The sequence below is a fragment of the Drosophila mauritiana genome, chromosome 3L (assembly GCF_004382145.1).
Source record: "Drosophila mauritiana strain mau12 chromosome 3L, ASM438214v1, whole genome shotgun sequence".
In the NCBI taxonomy this organism is placed as follows: domain Eukaryota; kingdom Metazoa; phylum Arthropoda; class Insecta; order Diptera; family Drosophilidae; genus Drosophila; species Drosophila mauritiana.
In genome coordinates this window covers 19,584,423-19,601,876 of record NC_046669.1, presented here as the reverse complement: position 1 = coordinate 19,601,876, position 17,454 = coordinate 19,584,423, and the positions used below count along the sequence as shown (strand labels likewise).

Here is a 17,454-nt window from a genome sequence, read left to right as displayed (position 1 = left end):
CAACCCACCGAATGGTCCGCCCACCCGACGACCTTTTGCATGTTGCCAAGTGCCGGAAGCATCTGCAGGATACTCCTGCATACATTTCGACGCCGCCTCCTTTAAATCCAACGGCCTGTGCATCCGGAAATTAAACATTTTCCTCGTACTTTCCCAGCCCTGCGGTGGCTCGTCTGTGTGCCTAAGTGCGCAGCCATTCTCCGTTTGTTTTCGATTCAATTCACTTAGGAGGAATGCCAAAAAAAGGAGAACTCTGGCCAGGATGCACCTCTGCAGAAAGTCTTTCAAATTTCCATTTCACTCATGGCCTTTCTTCCATTGTCCCGCACACACGTACAAATGTGGAGATGAAGTCAAATGTAAAAATGGACTGCAACACTTAACCTTATTCGAATTATTCCCGAGCTAAGATGTATCTTTAGATGTACTTGAAAATTCTCAGAATACTTTCTATATTAATCCATTGTTACTAACAAATTGTGCTTCTATGAAATTCAGCAGAATGTTTCCAACCAGCCAGACCAACAAAGCAAATCAGTCTAATCCTATTTAGCTTATATGGAATTAAAATATTTGATTCATCACATTCGCAGTGAAAGTAGGGATTAAAGTTGTATTCAGGAGTTCATCTTCACGCTGATTTAGCATCACTTGAAAACTATACCAGGCAATTAATATACATATAGGCATGGGTGTGCCTATGTTTTCAAATTATTCATGCATAAAACTGATTTATATTTAAAATTATTATTAAATTTATAACTAAGAACGATTATACCAACCATGCGTATGAGTAATAAAATATGCATCATACATAATAAAGTATTTTTAATGCTGTTTTGCGTTTCACTCTTCATTTTGGTTTTTAATGGAACTTGGTTAATAACTTATTTCCTTATAAAATATATTATACACAGTGACAAGGTTCACCCTAAGTTCGAGTGCGTACTTTATCAAATTTGGGATGGGCTGCCAGGAAAAGTGGCTGGCTTTTCTTCTCGATACGGTGACAGACAATTATAATTGTATTTAATTCCTTTGATTGATGCTTTGTGGGCTTTTCACGAAGACGCACTTTCCAGCCAGCCGAAAAGTAGAGACTCCCACAAACCAGATCGAAAGTCGACGTCAGCAAGGTGTGTGGATGGCCTCCCCTGTCACGGGCGAAAATAAACATTATTTATGGCTTTCATTGATAAATATAATTTATTTCTCTAATTTGCGCCATGGGAATTTCCTATATGCCACCAATACGGCGCTCTACATCCTCCCAGAAGAAGTTAGGTGACATCGGTTGAATTATTGAATTAAATATGTGGCCCATAAATACGAGTTATTAAATTTGCGTGCGCCACTTTAATCTGCTTATCCACATGTACTGGCTTAATGCTTCAAATTGAATATTAATTTAATAGGCTCTAAGATAATGGGAGCTTAAGCACTTGCTTTACTTTAAACTCCAACTTGGGAAAAGTACGACTGACCGAACACCTTTACGAGTCTCCTTCGTTGGGAAACTCCAATCCATTGACGGTATTTTCCGAGTGCATTAAACACTCAAGAAATGAGTTATGAATTCTGACTTGGAACGTGAGAAAAAGTCTGGGACACAATTCAATTTAATTTTGGTTGCTCCCCAGAGCGCGCACTAAAAACATTCGTCACGGGTAAGAGGCGCTCCATTCAAAGGTCCACCCCTCGGTGGAATATCATCCAAGGACATATATTTTTATTGGCAAGCAGGAGTAAAGGATTGGGACTTGGCCCGGCCAACGGTGCGAATGGTTTTATTTATGCGTTGTGTGTGCATTCTGATGTTCTTGATATGCTGAGGCAATCAGATGGAATGGCCTATATAAATCAGAGTCCTTTCTATAAAATATAAAATGATAAAATATTAAAAAGCGGCTCTTTCATAAAGGTTATATAATCATTTCGTAGTAATAAGGTCATCCTGGTTATCCTGGGCTCTTTTAAAGCTTTGATTAAATCAAGATAATAAAATCAACTGGTGCTGGGTCAAATGCTTAGCTCCGCAGTTAACAAGTAGGAAAAACAGACCTGAGGACCCTGCAGCAGAAAAAAAACAAGTATTCACGCGTTGATAGAAAACACCTGTACAGAATGTGTTCGAGTATGTGGAAGGATGGAGTCCTCACCCGTGCAACGCACAGTATATGTGGATACACGGAGCCCCAGGCAAACTTTCACTCTTTCGGGCGGTTCGGGGATTGGGATTAGGATTCTCCGGAGTGCGATTACCACTGACTGGGCTGTGCTAACAGTTGCTCTGGGCCGTTGGAGCTGGTGAGTCCTGCGCCACTGCCACTTGCCATGCAATGGAAAATGTTGAGTTCGGTAACTAAGACCAGCACGCACTCGATAATCCCCCCATCGTGCAACAGTGGGCCCTGCCTAGCAAAACCAACATTAAATACCTTCAAATACCTCCTGTGCAGATTAAAATATTAAATTCAATTTGGAAAACAAATAGGAAATAGATCAAAGCTATCACGCAGCATTTCCATACTCAATACTTGTTCAGTACTTTCTGATTTTCTTGAATTCTTATTGAAAATAGAATATCAGTAACTAAATTGAAGTAGAAATAAGTTCTATATATTTAGTTTTAAATATTTAAAAAGCCTTATCCAAAATTAAAAGCCTAATCCAAAGTTAAAAGCCTAATAAGTCCCGTGTTTCTTGTCAACAGATCGCTTTGCCATCGATTGTAAATAATCTGCAATAAGAGCCCGAAAATGCTGAATGAAAAATTCACTCGGAAATGAGTTCTTTTTCTCGGGAATGTAATTAAGGCATCATCAGGCATTTTCATCAGTTCGTTGTCCGCCGACAAAGGTGTGGGAGTGACTTCGCTGGGGGGCGGGGTAATTAAAATGGCAAAAATAAATACCTATTAAGAACGTTTACACTGATTGACACTTTAAGGCAATTTCCGGCCATAATTCTGTGCCGCAAAATGGGTACCCAAGAAGGTGTTTACCCCGGCCAAAGGGCCCAGCCAAATGTTAAGCTATCGATTTGTGGCATCAACCGAGTCGTCGTCGGCTTGGGGAAGGGTAGTGTATTTAGGCCAGGCCCGACACGCTTTACATTAATTTGAAAATTTGGCTGTGTCCGCTTTAAGTCGGCCTCCACGCCACAGAAGGCACTTTAAAATAGGGGTAAGATGGGCGTAACACGGCGTGCTGAGTACCTTAAATTATGAAAATTACTTTCTCTTAAGTTTGCCTTGCTTATTTGTACTTACCATGCTGCCTTGCCTCATTTTACACGGTGCGTATGAGCAATATTCGAGTATGATTAAGTAGCTAATATCACTTGATTTCCACGAGAGAAGGCTTTGAATTTGGTTTGGTATTTGTTGTGTATTTACTATGCTCTTTGAGTAATTTCCGACCATTCAAAGTCAGTTTTTGAAACTCAACACGTGATTTCGAAAGAGGTCAGCTGTGGCTTACCTAGATTTGTAAACGAAATTAAATGTTCATTTATTTCGTAGCCACTGTCCTGGCAGTCACACAGTCATGAGCCATCAATCCTCCCTTCTGGGTGACAGGCTTTTCCGCTGACTGAGCTGAACTCACTGTGCAACTTGACGAAGCTGCCACATGTGTCTGCTGTGCGCTGTATGTGTGTCTAGTCGGGACATTTGCCGTGGCATCCTTTAATTTGTGCCCCGTCATGTTGCACGGAGTGCGTCTGCGGCTTGACTAAGTTTCGCTGGAATGGGACCAAAACATCCCGGGTAAATTATTATAATATCTATGGTAAACTTCGACGCCACTGAACTCCTATTGTGATATCCGTCTAATTGGAAAAGTTGTCGCACACCTAAAATTAGTTTCGTTTTTAATTGGTTTTGTATTGGCGAGAATTTAATCAGGCTACCAAATTATTTACTTCTTAAAATAAAATTTAAATTAGTTTTAGATAATCTATTGAATACAATTCAGCCATATAAAGCATACGTTTAATATTTGAGTCAATTAGGTTGGCACATTTTGAATAAGGATTAGAAGTTGATATCCCATTTTCTTACAGTGTTGTTTAAAAAATTAAGCAATATTATAATGTTTCCGCTCATCGGTCACACTGTCTATGACCAAAGAGCGCGATCAGCGGCTGAGACTGATTAATACAGTGCTATCTCGATAAAGTCAACGACGAAATACTAAAACTGGCTAATCAGCAATATTCATTAGGAATTCCTGGGACTTAAGATTAACATCTTCACATATAATGAGCTGTATAATCATGTAAACTGTATTAGCAGTATACGTTTTCCATTGATAAGTCAGGTTTCCTCAAAATTACATATTAAAATCCAGTTCAGTATTTTCAATGAAGGTCGAATATTTAGTTAACTCTTGCCATATTATCGAGTGTTCACTGTTTGGAGCGAGCGCTTAATTAGATTCTCTCTTTACATACATACATATGTACATACATATGTGCGATAAGAAAAGTTAAAAACAAAAACAGCTGTAAAACTCAATTGACAAATAAAGTGCAAAGCAGGTGAAAATCGAATTTTTGATTAGATTGAGCTGAAAAACTAGAACAAAATAACCGGCACCCAAATTCATTGACTATAGCACAGCTCCAAAATTAATATTAATAATTTTAAGTTAAGCAAGGAAATGACAGACGTTCAGTAAAAATTATTTAGAATATTTGAAATATTGATTATACTTACTTTATATGTACTAAGTAACAAGACAGAACAATTTATTCAAACATTAAAAAGACCTCATAAATGTATAGAAAGTAAATAATTTTTTAGTGAACAAAATACCCGACTAAGATGAGCTCAGTGAAATCCGTACTTTGCGTGGGCTGCACGGTGATTGACTTCGTGACCATCAATGGGAGCTATCCCAAGGAGGACACCGATCGGCGTTGCCTGGACGGATTCTGGCAACGTGGCGGAAACGCCTCTAATGTGAGTACTGTGCTCCGGGTTCTTGGATGCAAGGTGGACTTCTTTGGAATGCTCAGCAGGTCGGATGGATTCCGAGTGCTTCTAGACGATCTCTCGAAGCGGGAAATCGGCACGAATGACTGTCCCTTTACGGACAGGGATCCACCCTTCTCCTCGGTGATCCTGGCTCAGGATTCCGGCACCCGCACTATTATCCACTGCAATAAGGACTACCCGCAGACCACCTATGAGGACTTCAGCAAGATAAACCTTTCGCAGTATGGATGGGTTCACTTCGAGGCTCGCAACACGCCGCACACCTTAAAGATGATGCAAAGCATCCGGGAGTACAACCAAAGGACCGGTCAAGGCATCATTATCTCGTTGGACTTCGAAACGAGGTATGAACAGAACCAGGAACTGTGTGCGCCCTGCGATTATGTGGTCTTTTCCAAGGAGCTGGCTGGTCAGTTGGGCTGGAAGACACCGCGGCAGTCGTGTGAGGAGTTGGCCTCCAAAATTCCAGGAGGTGGTCCGAATCCTGTCTTCATTTGTCCCTGGGGAAGCGCCGGAGCTGGAGCTTTGGATGCCAATGGGAACTACTATGAAATGTCCTCCTATAAACAGGATAAGGTGGTGGACACGCTGGGAGCCGGTGACAGTTTCATGGCGGGATTCATCTACGCCACCCTCGAGGCTCGTCGAAGTCTAGCGGAAGCTGTTGACTTTGCCAACCGAGTCGCCAGTCACAAAATCACTGGATTCGGCTACGAACATATTTCACAGCTTAGCTTAACCAAGTAAATATTGGTTTAATTCTAGCTTAGATTAAGTCACATTGAAGGAATTTATTAAGATAAAAGCCTGGCAACAAAAATTGCAAATTGCATTAAATATTATTGATTGTTAAACAGAATAAACTAATACGTGCATCACGCTCAATTAAGAAAGTTTTAAAGCATATGTAAAACATTTTTTTGATTTATATGATAAAATGATGACATCTCTCGAAATAGTTAAAAAATCCTTTACCCAAAAATGCAATCGGATTGGAAATGAACAGCGCTTATGTATTCTCACAAATTTTATAAACTTGTCAAATTCATTATGTTATATTATAATTATTTTCGTGATCATTGATTAGGCAAAGATTTTCTTTTGTTGGTCTGGACAGACTTGATGTTATTAAATCCCTTGCTTTGCCATTAAGGTAATATTGAAATCGGAAATCAAGAGATATCATTGCAGGATGCGTCTATAGGTCCTCTGCTCTTTTTTAATAGTTGTCCAGTTGGGAGCCTCTCGTTGTTGTCTATGTGTATTTAATGAAGTCACCTCGCTGGTCGTCCATATCCGAACCAATGGCTGAGGCGTTGATTCCGATGCCGCTTGAGGCGCTTCCGGATTTTTGCTGGCTGTTTAGTCCCTCAATAAGCTGGATATAGAGTTTTTAATTGGTTAATCTTTATCAACCCCTTTAAAATCACAACTATATCTTACCTTCGATCGCAGGCGCTTCAGTTTGCGCAATCGTTCTAGCCAATTCGATGCGTACGGATGCTTTTTCTGCACACTTTGGTAGACTAGCGACGCGAGCTGTAATTTATTTGAATTAATAAAAGGCGTACTTAGCAATAGATCCTATGCTTACATTGGCGTGCAGCGCCATCTGTCGGGCCAAAAGAGGAGCACTGCGATCGGACACTATCCGGTATTCTGCGTGGCACACGAATTTCGAAATCTCCGATCGCGCCTTCACATACACCCTGTTCGAGTTCAGGTCAAGTGGCTCCACGATCACGCAGGCGTAGTTGAATTGGCCCTGGAAGAGTAATAAACGGAATTAAATGTGTATTTTTACAATTAGAAATCAAACTAGAGGTAGGATTCAAACTGATCAAGTGTGGATTGGATACAAGCAAACAGCTCGAACTTGGACTTGGACCTGTAAAACCTACGGATATTGTGTTTAGATTGTACTCCTCGCCGCTTTCGTTGTAGATGATCTTCACAAAGTCATTGCCAATGTGGCTCTTCTTCTCGTTGCAGTTGGGATCATCCTGCAGATTGGTGGGCATCAGCGTAGCGACATGGAACGTAACCTACGAGGAAAAATACATTGGACATACTCGCTTTGTAAGTCAGTTGGGGCTAACCATTCACCTGTAGTATGTCATCCTTCCAGATATAGGCAAACTTGCCATCTGCTCCGTTTCTATCCAGCATTATAAATAGATTGTTCTGCTCAGCTTCCTTCAGACTGACCAGAGTGCCGATATTACGCAGGAACTCCACATACCTGGCACTTCCGTGCGAATTGCGCAAGATCTCCACCTCGTTGTTACACTGCCCTTGGCCCACGTACAGCACGCCGATCTTGTGCGTCTCGAACGGTGGGACCAAATCGATTAGGGAGACAGCGCTGCTGTTTTCCGGACCCACCTTCAGAGGCTCATCCGTGACACCTAGCTGGCCAGTGGTGTACAGTTGCATGAAAATAAAGCTCGGGTTCATGCACAGCTTGGCGTTGATGGGCGGCTTTGCGGCTCCGAAATTCCGGAAACTGCTGGCCGGCGGCGGACGCGTATTTCCGTTGTTCACCTCCCGCACCACCGAAATGGTTTTAGAACGACCTCGCATCATGTCTCCGTTGCCATTGTTGCCGTTGTCATAATCGGAGGTTATCACTCCAACATTGGTGCCATTGCTGCCACTGCTGCTCGATTTGGCCAGTGCACCGGGCTGCGGAACAGAGGTGCCTCCAAAGCTGGTCACTCGACCAGTGCCCAGCAAAGGCGGTTGCCCGGGCGACAGCGGTGGTTTACCCAGCTTTATCGTGGACCCTCCTGCTTGCAGGTTGCTTCCTCCAGCCACATGACTGCTGACATCGTCCGCCGAGTGCTGCTTGGGAGGTAGGGTGCCGCTTTCCGGCTGCAGGGCCAAGGCTGCGGCCTGCGACGGTGGTGTGGAGCCGGCTATCTCCTCCGGAATGGCCTCACAGCTCACACGCATATCCTTGGTGCTGTACTGAACAGTCTTCTTCTTCAAAGTCAACAGCGATTGCGGTTCATCGGCGGTGGTTTTCACGGCCTCCTGGGACAGTGGTGTAGGCTTGTTGGTTAGGAACGACTGCCGCCAGCTGGAACTCATCTCTGGGCTGGAATTTACCCGTCGGACGGGATTTCGTGCACGACTCTGAGCATCCTCAAAGGCCAGGGAGTCGTCGTCGGCTTCGCCATCACTCACACTTCCACAGAGAGCTGCCTCCTTGCCACGCTTTCCGGACGCTGTGACCCGCGGAATGGGTATGGCAGCAGCACCTCCCGTGCTGGGAGCATTTCCACTACCATTACCATTGCCGTTGCCGTTGCCATTTCCATTCCCTCCGACCGAGTGAATTTCTTCCTGTCGCTGAAGGGCACGAGCCTTGGCGACCATTCGACTGCGCAGTGCACTTGCCTGAGGAGCCGTTGCTGCATTAACCTCTGGTTCTCGTTCCGGTTCGGGATCAGCCAACGTGTGTGGTGGGACCTGAATGGTATTGTCCGGTCCAAAAACTCCGCCATGGGCAGTGGGAAGAAACAGCGACACCACATTATTGAACGGCAACTCCTGGCCAAAGCAATCGTTGGTGATGGGGTTCTGAATGCGGGTTATCCACGATATGTTGCCCGTGGGCCGACGAACCAACACCTCCGCCCAGCCAGTGCAGGCGCGCACGCAAACCGGCTGCTGCACCACGGATCCCGACGAAGGGCTCATGCTGACGGAGGATTGGGACAAAGAGTTTCCCAGGAGTGAGGTGTTGCTCCCCGTATGCGGCCCCTCTCCCAAGGCACCGCCCAACGCCTCGGGATTAGATCCCCGACGGGAAAGCGCGTCTAGCGAAGCCGTGGAACTGTTAGAGATCTGTCGATGTGGATGACCACCTGCGGCTGCTGAGTTCGACGAGGAGGAGGAGGTGAGCTCCGTGCTGCCAGCCGACTCATTGCCGCTGCTGTGCTGCAGGCTCACCTTGGTGTATCGTCTCTCCCGCTCTGGCGAAAGTGGAGGAGCTGCATCACTGAGGCTCTTCGAGTTCAGACTAATGCTGGGAGCCTTGCCCAGTTGGGCACATCGTTCGCAAAGCCCACTGCGCGTGGGCGCCGACGGACAGCCGGAGGTGGTGATGGTCACCAGGTTGTTGCCCACTAGCCACGTCTGCGATACGCCGTCCTTCAGCAGGAATTCCGCCGCTGGAAGACTGCAAAGGAAAGGTAACATCTTTAACTGCTAAGATATGTTGTAATAAAATAACACCCACCGCTTGGGCATCGAAGGACAAGGCGAATAAGTGTGTCGGGCCAAGAAATCAAAGCACGTCTCTGCCAGTTCGGCGTGGAAGTTGCGTAGACCGTTGTTCATTTGCGGCCGCATCTCCAGATCGTTCCAAGCATTGGCATTGTTACGACTACCGCGCTCCGTTAGACTGGTGCTCCGCTTGCGATTGGATGAATCCTCGTTTAAGGAGTTTAGGTTCACAATGTCGCTGGACAACATCTTGGCATTCGACTGAATCGACTGGGAAAGTAAAACCAAGTCAGTACAAGTAACAAAATGCAAATTTGTTGTACCCACGCTTTTGATGTAGTTAACGCAGTTCCTGCGCAGCTCCAGCTTACACTTGAGGAACCATCCGGCGATGACATGGTGGGCCAAGGAAACTGTGTAGTGATCGTAGCGATGCGGTTTTGTGTACGGCAGCGTGATGGCAAACACGTACATGTTGTGCATGGACGTGAAGTTTGCGAAGAGATGCTTGGACAGATGTATAAGCACTAAACAAAGGGGACAAGTATTATTAAGTCACTCGGAAAGATCTTCGATCTAAGTTACTCACACGACAGAAATTCCAGAACCGGAGTGGCCAGTGCATTCGTATCCGACATCTTGCTCATTTGGAGCAGTACGTCCGGTAGCTTTCGCATCAACGCCTCCGGCATCTCAAGTATAAGGATGGTCATGGTGTTGATGCAGACGCTGGCAATGCCAGTAAGTACCCTCGAATTAAGAGCTGTTATAATGCCGTAGTGCTGCTGCGGCTGCAGGCTTTCATGGTAGATAACCAAGGAAGCTATGGCGGGCAATACGAGGGCGTGGAACTCGTCGGTGGGCCGCTTGAACTTGTTGTTGCTAACCAAGTTGATCTTGAGGAGCGTGTTGGCCAGCTCCTCGATGTCGTTGCCCTGAACTAGCGCCTTGTTCTGCAGCACCTTCGGCAGTTCCCTGATGACTAGCTGGAACACCTGATAATCGGTGTCGTGTTCCAGGCACCTCACTATCAGCTTGCAGACTCGTCGAATGGATATCGCTGTGGGGTGGGCTTGTGGCAACAGCGGTGAATCAATTCCCAGGTAGGGACTAAATTTCACGACTTCGTTGCTGCCCTCCGGATAACCAATATGGTAGGATCCGTTGGCCCGGGCCTTAAGCAACCAAGCGAATATCTAAAAATGTAGACCAAGAACGTTTCAGTACACGAGGGTTCGCAACAATATGATCATTTTGACTCACTTTGTAGCGCACAACACTTATGTGTTCGAAAATCTTTGGTCGTTCGTAGTGCAGTTCCATGTGGTCCATTAGAATGTTAAATATTTTAAGAGCATGGATCGCTGGCAGGCGATGCAGCTTGATGGCAAACACTTTGACCAAGCCATCAACTGCGGCGATAATATCCGAGATCTCGGATTCGTTGTTGACCAATCCAACGGTCACTTCAGCCAGAGTTCCGTCTCCAGATGAGGATCCATGTCGCGTGTGCTCAAAGGGCCGGTTGATGAGCGCCTCCAGGATGTCCAGCAGATCCATGCACCGTTTCGTGTCGCAGTGGGTGGCAAAATTGGAAAGAGCCCGGGCCACTGCCACTCGCACCTGCACACTCGACTCCAGGTGGATATGCGAAAGGTGCGACAGAACCACGCGACTGAGGATCTCTTCTTCATAGCAGGCACGGTTCTGGTCCATAATGCGCACCAGAGCCTCGATCGTCTTAATGCGTACGTTTACGTTGGACATGCGGTAGTAGCGGCGAACGAACTGGGCCAGCACCTGGAGCCAATCTGGCCGCGTTGCTGTAACCCGTCGTGATCGGTACTCGATTAGGGCGAGAACGGAGGCCTCCGGGCGTCGGTCGGCCACTCGCTCGATGAGATCGTAGATGCGCTCCACATTGCCCAGAATCTGGGATCGGTCCTGCTGCAACAGCTTCTCGATGCAGTCGATGTTCTCGTGGAAATTGATCTGCAGGTGATGCAGACGATCCTTGTTTATGTTGACTTCTTCGTAATACTCGATGTTGCTAACGATCGAGGACATAATCTCGCAGATCAGATCCCAAATGATCTCTGAAAGCTGCCGCTTGGTAATCACCATGCGAACGCTGAGGATGACTTCGAAGGTCACGATCACCTGACGACTGTCCAGTGCCTGTGGAAAAACAATGATTACCCTCCAATTTTAGGTAGGGAATTTCAGGCTTACCCGAAGGAAGGCTGTCAGCACATTCGTTGCATAGGTCATAGGTGAAACCTGGAAAATAATGTTCGAGCCGAAGATGTTCATGTTGAGATGGAACACAGCCCCACGCAACAGGTGGGCATCATCGTAAAGAGCTCGATCGTTGAGGATGCTGCACATCATCTTCATGGAATGGTATCCCAACTGGGTGCCCAAAAGGTTCTTCATGATCTGTAGATTTTAAAAAATACATATGATTTAATATTATTCTTCTTTCCAACGAAACAATTAAAGCCAGACAGAGAGTACTAGTTAGGCCTGGTAATTACATTGCAACTGCATTTTGTTAACGAAATGAGTAACACTTTAAATATCTTTGATATTTCAATCGGCTTACAAACACATTTGGCAAGTGTCGAAATTCAGAAGTTTCCACAATGAAAAAGCAAATCGTAAAGGAGTTCATAACCGTAAAGAAGGTACTTCACCTGCCGCCGGAGCCACCACCACCGCCGCCACCTCCAAAGCGCCATGTTTTGGCTGTGGGCAGCTGCACGCTGGACATGATCACCATCGTGGATCTGCCACTTTACCCAGGCCAGGTGCAGCGCACCACGGAGGGAAGCTGGCGGCGCGGCGGTCCCGCTGCCAACATATGCACCGTGTGGCGGCGACTGGGCTTGGAGTGCGAGTTCCTCGGCGTTTTGAGCAGGGTTAGGGCGTTCGAGAGCCTGTTGAATGGATTTCAATCGCAGGGCATCGACATTTCGCATTGCCCGCTGACGAATCACCGGCCTGCGCACCGCAGCATCATTGTCCAACGGAACGTGGATACACGAACCTTGCTGGAGTTCGCCAATGCCAACCAGGAGCTCACCTACCAGCAGTTTGTGGGCGCCGTGGACTACCAGAAGTACTCGTGGATACACTTCGAGTGTCGTAATCCCGTTGAGATGCTGCGCATGGTCCTGGCGGTCATACAATTCAACGAGCGCTGCCCCGAGTCAAGGATCACACTCTCTGTGGATCTGGACAACTTGCGGCCGGCCACCATGTTGATGGCCAGTATGGTGGACTACGTCTTCGCCCGGAAGACCATGATGCGCACGTACTGTTTTATGAATGGACGCGAGGTTGTTTGGGCGATTAGGAATGAAATGCGAAGAGCACGGACTCAATGGGAAAAAACCCAGCCCAAAAAGATGCCTTATCTACCTCCGGATCCTCCAGACGAGCATTCCATCGGATCTTGCCCGGGACCGCTGAACAACCAACCCGTCGTCATATACAATAATTATATGGAAGGCGCCAGTTGCCTGATGGCCGACGACACCTACTTCAAGGTGGGCTCACAGATCCCGCCCAAATTTGTGGACGTTGTGGCCGTTAACGACACCTTCTCAGCGGCCGTGATATATGCACTGATTAAGGTCAAGATGCGGCTGAGGGATGCCATCGAGTACGGAACCCGGGCGTCGTCTCTGAAGTTGACGGGAAATGGATTCGATGTGCTGCGGTGTATGCCCAAGGATCTGATTGGTTGTTACTACACTTAAGCCCACGGTTTTATAAAATCTACTTTACACGTAACTGAAATCAATAAAGGGTTTAACCAAAAGGTGGAACCTTGTACTAAGGTCACTTGAAGGGAACTGGGTCAGCGCCCCACTCATTCGATATCGTCGGTATCGAATGGGCCTTGAATACAGTTTTTCCACCTGGGGGCCACTGATTCAATGATCACTTCTTATTTCGGGAATAGGGTTAATCATCATCGGCCCGAACATGTTGAATGATAAGAAGTGCTGAAGTCAGCGGAGCCCTCGATAAGTGGAGGAAATATCGAGCAGATAAAGACTGAGCAGAATACTCATTAGTATTAAAAAACAAATGTCGGAGCAATCTCTGCCAGCGATTGCCAAATGGGCTGAAAAATCTCAATCAAAGCGAGGACATAAAAAGCCAAGTCATTAGCAATCAACGCCGCATTCGACGGATTCCCAGCATAAACGCGCATCTGACGAAAATGGAGAGTAAGTGGTGTAAGAGTCGTTGGCTTCAGTGTGATCAAAGAGTTTTTGCTCCTTCCAGATCGCTTATTAGTTATATGGCTGCTTTCGGCCATCACCGCGGCATCGGTTAAGGCCGAACTTACAGATATATCCGCTATCTGCAGGATATCCGATCCCTGGCAAATGCTGCCCGACAAGGACAACTGCCAAAGGTTCTATGTTTGCACTGGCGACGATGACCTGCCCTTCCAGGAGTTCAGCTGTCCGGCGGAGTACCATTTTAGCAAGGAGCTCATGATTTGTGTTCCCGGAGCCTGCACCGATGAATCCGTATTTTGTGGCCTTACAAATAGTGTGGAGCGAGTCCACAGCGATTGCACGCAATACCGACAATGCCTGGAGGGAGGATCCTTCGCCGTGGGAAAATGTTCCGTCGGAAACTACTTTGATCCAGCCCGAAGAGCCTGCCTCCCAGTGGCCATAAGTGCAGCCCATCAGTGCAGCTGTGTGCTGCCGGATAATGCCACTCTGTCCAATCCAAGCGACTGCGAGACATATTTCCGCTGTCACTTCGGACAGGCCGAGCTGGTCCAGTGTCCATCAGGAGCCTACTTCGACGAGCGAGTGAGCAGCTGTGTGCCGGATCACACGGGAATTTGCCTGGAAAAGCCGACAATGCCGACACTCACAGAGCAAGCTATTGCTATGGACGTGTGCATCCGGACGGGGAGCCGCCTGGCACCGCACAGCCGAGATTGCCAACGTTACTACATATGCGCCAAAAAGCGAGTGCTGGAAATGCGCTGTCCCAGGGGTCAGTATTTCGATGTTGTACGACGGTACTGCGCTCTTGATCTGGGAAGCGAATGCCAGGTTCTGCAGACGGAGAAACAAGACCTGGAGCTGGAGGAAAATATCCAGGTGGAGGTGGAGGAGGAGGAGAATATCCAGATTGACATTCCAGCGAAACATAAGGTAAAGATTCAGGGACACAAGCCGGTTCAGAAGAACTCCGAAAAGGAAGTGGTCCGCGACCAGGAATTACCAGCGACGCAGGCTAATGACAAACTTCCACAGCCCTCAGCTGAGGCAGTGAGCAGTTACGATAAGTTCTCGTCGAAGTTCATTTCTATGTAACCGATTAATTCTAAGCATTTAATTCATTAAATACAGCAATATCTGACGTTAACTATTAATAAAGGGAACGAAATAATTTTGTATTTGCTTGCTGTTTGAGTGTATTCTACGACAAATGGTTAATACCATCAAATAAATGTATATTTGCATTCAAACTGAATGTATTCTATTTGAAATTATCAAAATAGTAACTACATTTTCTAAAAAAAACCAACTATTTTTGTTATAATTGACCAATTGGAATTTCATAACCCTGTATAGCTTCCATTACTCGATGATTCAATCATTTCAATCATTTGATGTTTTAGGGACTTACCTTGAAAGAAGACGGGCAGTAGGGAGCATGATTCACAGTCCGGCATAAGGTGGTGATGCACTGCGGCAGCGGTTCGCTTGGGAAGATGGTGTACCCGATGACCATCTCCAGAATTGTGAGGCACTGCAGACCGATTTCGTTCACGGTAACGCTGCAGCTCAGGTCGCAAGCGTTCCTGGGGAAAGAAGGGATCCTCAAACAAAAGTTGTGGGTTAAAGAGTGTGCCACTCACTGCACGATGCCCACAAGGATGTCTTTGTCCAGATGCGCCGCATTGAACTTGATCAGGTTGACCAGAATGTCAAGGTAGGGGGTGAGCAGATTGGCCTCCGTGATGGCTGGGATCCAGAGCAGCATGAACTTGCCAATCTGTGGGAAGAAGCAAGACAGTTAAGTCACCAGTCATTTAAATCAGATCTAGGGCCAACCTTCTCCTCGAAGTTTGTGATATCCTTCCCATTGTCGGTGAGGGTGTCGAGCAGCTCAAGAAGGTGACGCAGATCCTCGCGGGCTTCGTGGTTCTGGATGACCAGGAAGAACTTCTCCCGCATGATGGTCAGGTTCTTGTACTGTGTGTAAATGAGCCGTTTATAGAAGCTCAAGGCAATCTGGCGTGTTTCTGCCGGCTTGTTGGGCACGATGAGATCGTTGGTGAGATTAAACAGAATGGTGATGGCGGTCTGTGGGGACGAATTACGAGAATCAACACATGTTCATGGCATGGCGCCAATTCGATGGAACGCACCTCGTCCAGATTGAAGTTGTGCAGCTGCATGTCGCCCAGTTCCTTCAGCATCCGGCAGCGTTGGGCCACCGGCTGCTCCGGGCGCAGTTCCCTCTCAAACTCCGGCCGCAGGGTCCGCTCGCCCACATAACCTGTGAATCCCGAAATCCCAATTGAGTTCTCTGGCCCACAATGGTGCACCCACTTTGTTACCTGCCGGCAGCGATTTGAGGAACGACTTGAACTTCGACTTGTCCTTGGAGTTCATGGTGGGTCCTTGCAAGGGCGGTGGTCGGTGGAGCAGTGGCGCTGAGTGTGTGCAACCAGTAATTCCTAGCCTAGGTCCTAATAACAAATTATACACAGCACAGAACAGAGGAAGTCACTAAACAGCTGAGCGCAGTGTTACCAGTCGGCGATGCGGACTTCACCTCAAGTCCGCACGAGCTCCAAAAAAAAATACTGCAAAACTCACCACTTTCCCGCTTAATTTGAAATTGTCGCAAACTTTGCGTTTGTTTTATTTTATTCAATTTAAATTAATTATGATAAATATCAAAACTTAAGAGTATTGCATTTCGTGTTTCCTCTAATATTCAACGTTTTCCCACACGATTTTGAATATATTTTGATTTGCGGTAATACTTACAACATTTTGTCTGTTTACTAGCTTATTAACTTAATTAACAACTTAATAATGTACTTGTGATTACTTACATTTTTGTTTTCTGTTGCGGGGCAGAAAAGTTTCTATTTTGCAGCTTTAGAATAACAACAATAAATCGATAAATATATTTAATAATAATAATTAAACTTTATTTTTGCATTTAATAAGAGCGTTTACTTATTTTCTTGAATAAATAGAAGAATCTTTACGCAGATTTTGACGGGAGTATATGAACAATTAAATTTATTTTCATTAAAAAAAAAAGGACAACAAAATTATCCCATTATTACAACAATCTAAATAAGGGAAAAGGGCCAGAATCAACCAATATATTTTCCTCCTTAAGTCTTTGAATGATTCAGACAATCATCCTGCAGGATCTTATTTCGTTTGTTCAATTTTATTTATTACCATTCGAATAAGATGCCAGTAAAAATGTTGTGATATTTATTTAAAGTAGTGTGAGTCCATATACTATTAAACAAAATGATTGATAACCTGACTCTTTCACACAACTTGAACTCCCCCAAATTGAGTGATATCAGGCCCAAAGCACTTTTAGCATTAGTGTCGGCACTTGTATGGATAGTGGATCGGATCGGATCGGATTGGATCATCCTCCAAAGTGACATCTAGCATGCCACACATACATGAGTAATCTTCGGCCTGTCTGCCTACGTCATAAATCAGCCAAATCCAACTCGACTCGATGTGGCTGTGTGTTGCCGAGCTTTGACGGTTCCTCCGTGTCGATTGGGCTCGTTGATTTATAACAAGTTGCTGTCGCTTCTTCTCCGGATTCGGTGTCTGGCTTAATTGCTTCTGGCCGTTATGATTGTATCGGCACAAGGTTAGTCAATTGCACTAGGCAGGCAGGCAGGCACAGGGTCTCGATTACTTGTATAGGAAGTGTTATTCGTGAGTTTGGCCAAATCGGAAACGATCATCATCTTGTTCCCGAGCCGATGCAAATGTACATTTATCTCTGGCTCTTTTATGGCATTCCCAGCCATTAAAATCCCCATCGGCCAATTAGCGGCTATAAACGGGCATATCGTCTGGACCAAAGTCTGAGCTCTTCTATTTATAAAACCAATGTCCGATTTCATCCCAGACCAGGGACCGCAAGGCACGATGACTGGGCTGGTTAGAATC

At 46.0% G+C, this 17,454-nt stretch overlaps 4 protein-coding genes across 6 annotated transcripts; 3 read left to right on the top strand and 1 right to left on the bottom strand.

The window, feature by feature from the left end:
* The first annotated feature begins 4,509 nt into the window (after window positions 1-4,509).
* LOC117139393 (ketohexokinase) lies at window positions 4,510-5,959 on the top strand. Of its 3 annotated transcripts, none has more exons than XM_033301660.1 (2): window positions 4,510-4,966; window positions 5,026-5,959. In XM_033301660.1, exons 1-2 carry the CDS (start codon window positions 4,890-4,892, stop codon window positions 5,747-5,749), a joined length of 801 nt encoding a protein of 266 aa, XP_033157551.1. In that variant the 5' UTR covers window positions 4,510-4,889; the 3' UTR covers window positions 5,750-5,959. The 3 variants fall into 3 exon arrangements, with proteins under 3 accessions (XP_033157551.1, XP_033157552.1, XP_033157550.1); XM_033301661.1 differs by having other exon boundaries at window positions 4,510-5,346; window positions 5,402-5,757; XM_033301659.1 differs by having other exon boundaries at window positions 4,528-4,542; window positions 4,808-5,959.
* Window positions 5,960-5,994: 35 nt separating this feature from the next.
* On the bottom strand, window positions 5,995-15,900 carry LOC117139391 (tuberin). Its single transcript, XM_033301656.1, has 15 exons — window positions 15,846-15,900; window positions 15,654-15,784; window positions 15,337-15,588; window positions 15,141-15,277; window positions 14,909-15,083; window positions 11,468-11,674; window positions 10,499-11,413; window positions 9,825-10,431; window positions 9,563-9,762; window positions 9,249-9,505; window positions 7,109-9,188; window positions 6,904-7,047; window positions 6,597-6,767; window positions 6,446-6,541; window positions 5,995-6,380 (listed from the first exon to the last, which is right to left on the bottom strand). The coding sequence occupies exons 1-15, from the start codon at window positions 15,898-15,900 to the stop codon at window positions 6,258-6,260; spliced, it is 5,550 nt and encodes a 1,849-aa protein (XP_033157547.1). The 3' UTR covers window positions 5,995-6,257.
* Window positions 11,842-13,075, top strand: LOC117139392 (ketohexokinase). The gene has a single exon (XM_033301658.1). The coding sequence runs from the start codon at window positions 11,881-11,883 to the stop codon at window positions 12,997-12,999; it is 1,119 nt and encodes a 372-aa protein (XP_033157549.1). The 5' UTR covers window positions 11,842-11,880; the 3' UTR covers window positions 13,000-13,075.
* Window positions 13,470-14,703, top strand: LOC117139155 (peritrophin-48). The gene is made up of 2 exons (XM_033301314.1): window positions 13,470-13,476; window positions 13,517-14,703. Exons 1-2 carry the CDS (start codon window positions 13,470-13,472, stop codon window positions 14,590-14,592), a joined length of 1,083 nt encoding a protein of 360 aa, XP_033157205.1. The 3' UTR covers window positions 14,593-14,703.
* Window positions 15,901-17,454: the final 1,554 nt, after the last annotated feature.

Bases quoted from the DNA above. Each gene is read 5' to 3' on its own strand.
- LOC117139393 (XM_033301659.1), top strand. From the start codon at position 4,829: ATGAGCTCAGTGAAATCCGTACTTTGCGTGGGCTGCACGGTGATTGAC.
- LOC117139392 (XM_033301658.1), top strand. From the start codon at position 11,881: ATGAAAAAGCAAATCGTAAAGGAGTTCATAACCGTAAAGAAGGTACTT.
- LOC117139391 (XM_033301656.1), bottom strand. From the start codon at position 15,900: ATGAACTCCAAGGACAAGTCGAAGTTCAAGTCGTTCCTCAAATCGCTG. The intron at 15,589-15,653 runs GTGCGTTCCATC...TCGTCCCCACAG, and splicing joins ACAACTTCAATCTGGACGAG to ACCGCCATCACCATTCTGTT. The intron at 9,763-9,824 runs GTGAGTAACTTA...CCCTTTGTTTAG, and splicing joins GGTTCTGGAATTTCTGTCGT to TGCTTATACATCTGTCCAAG.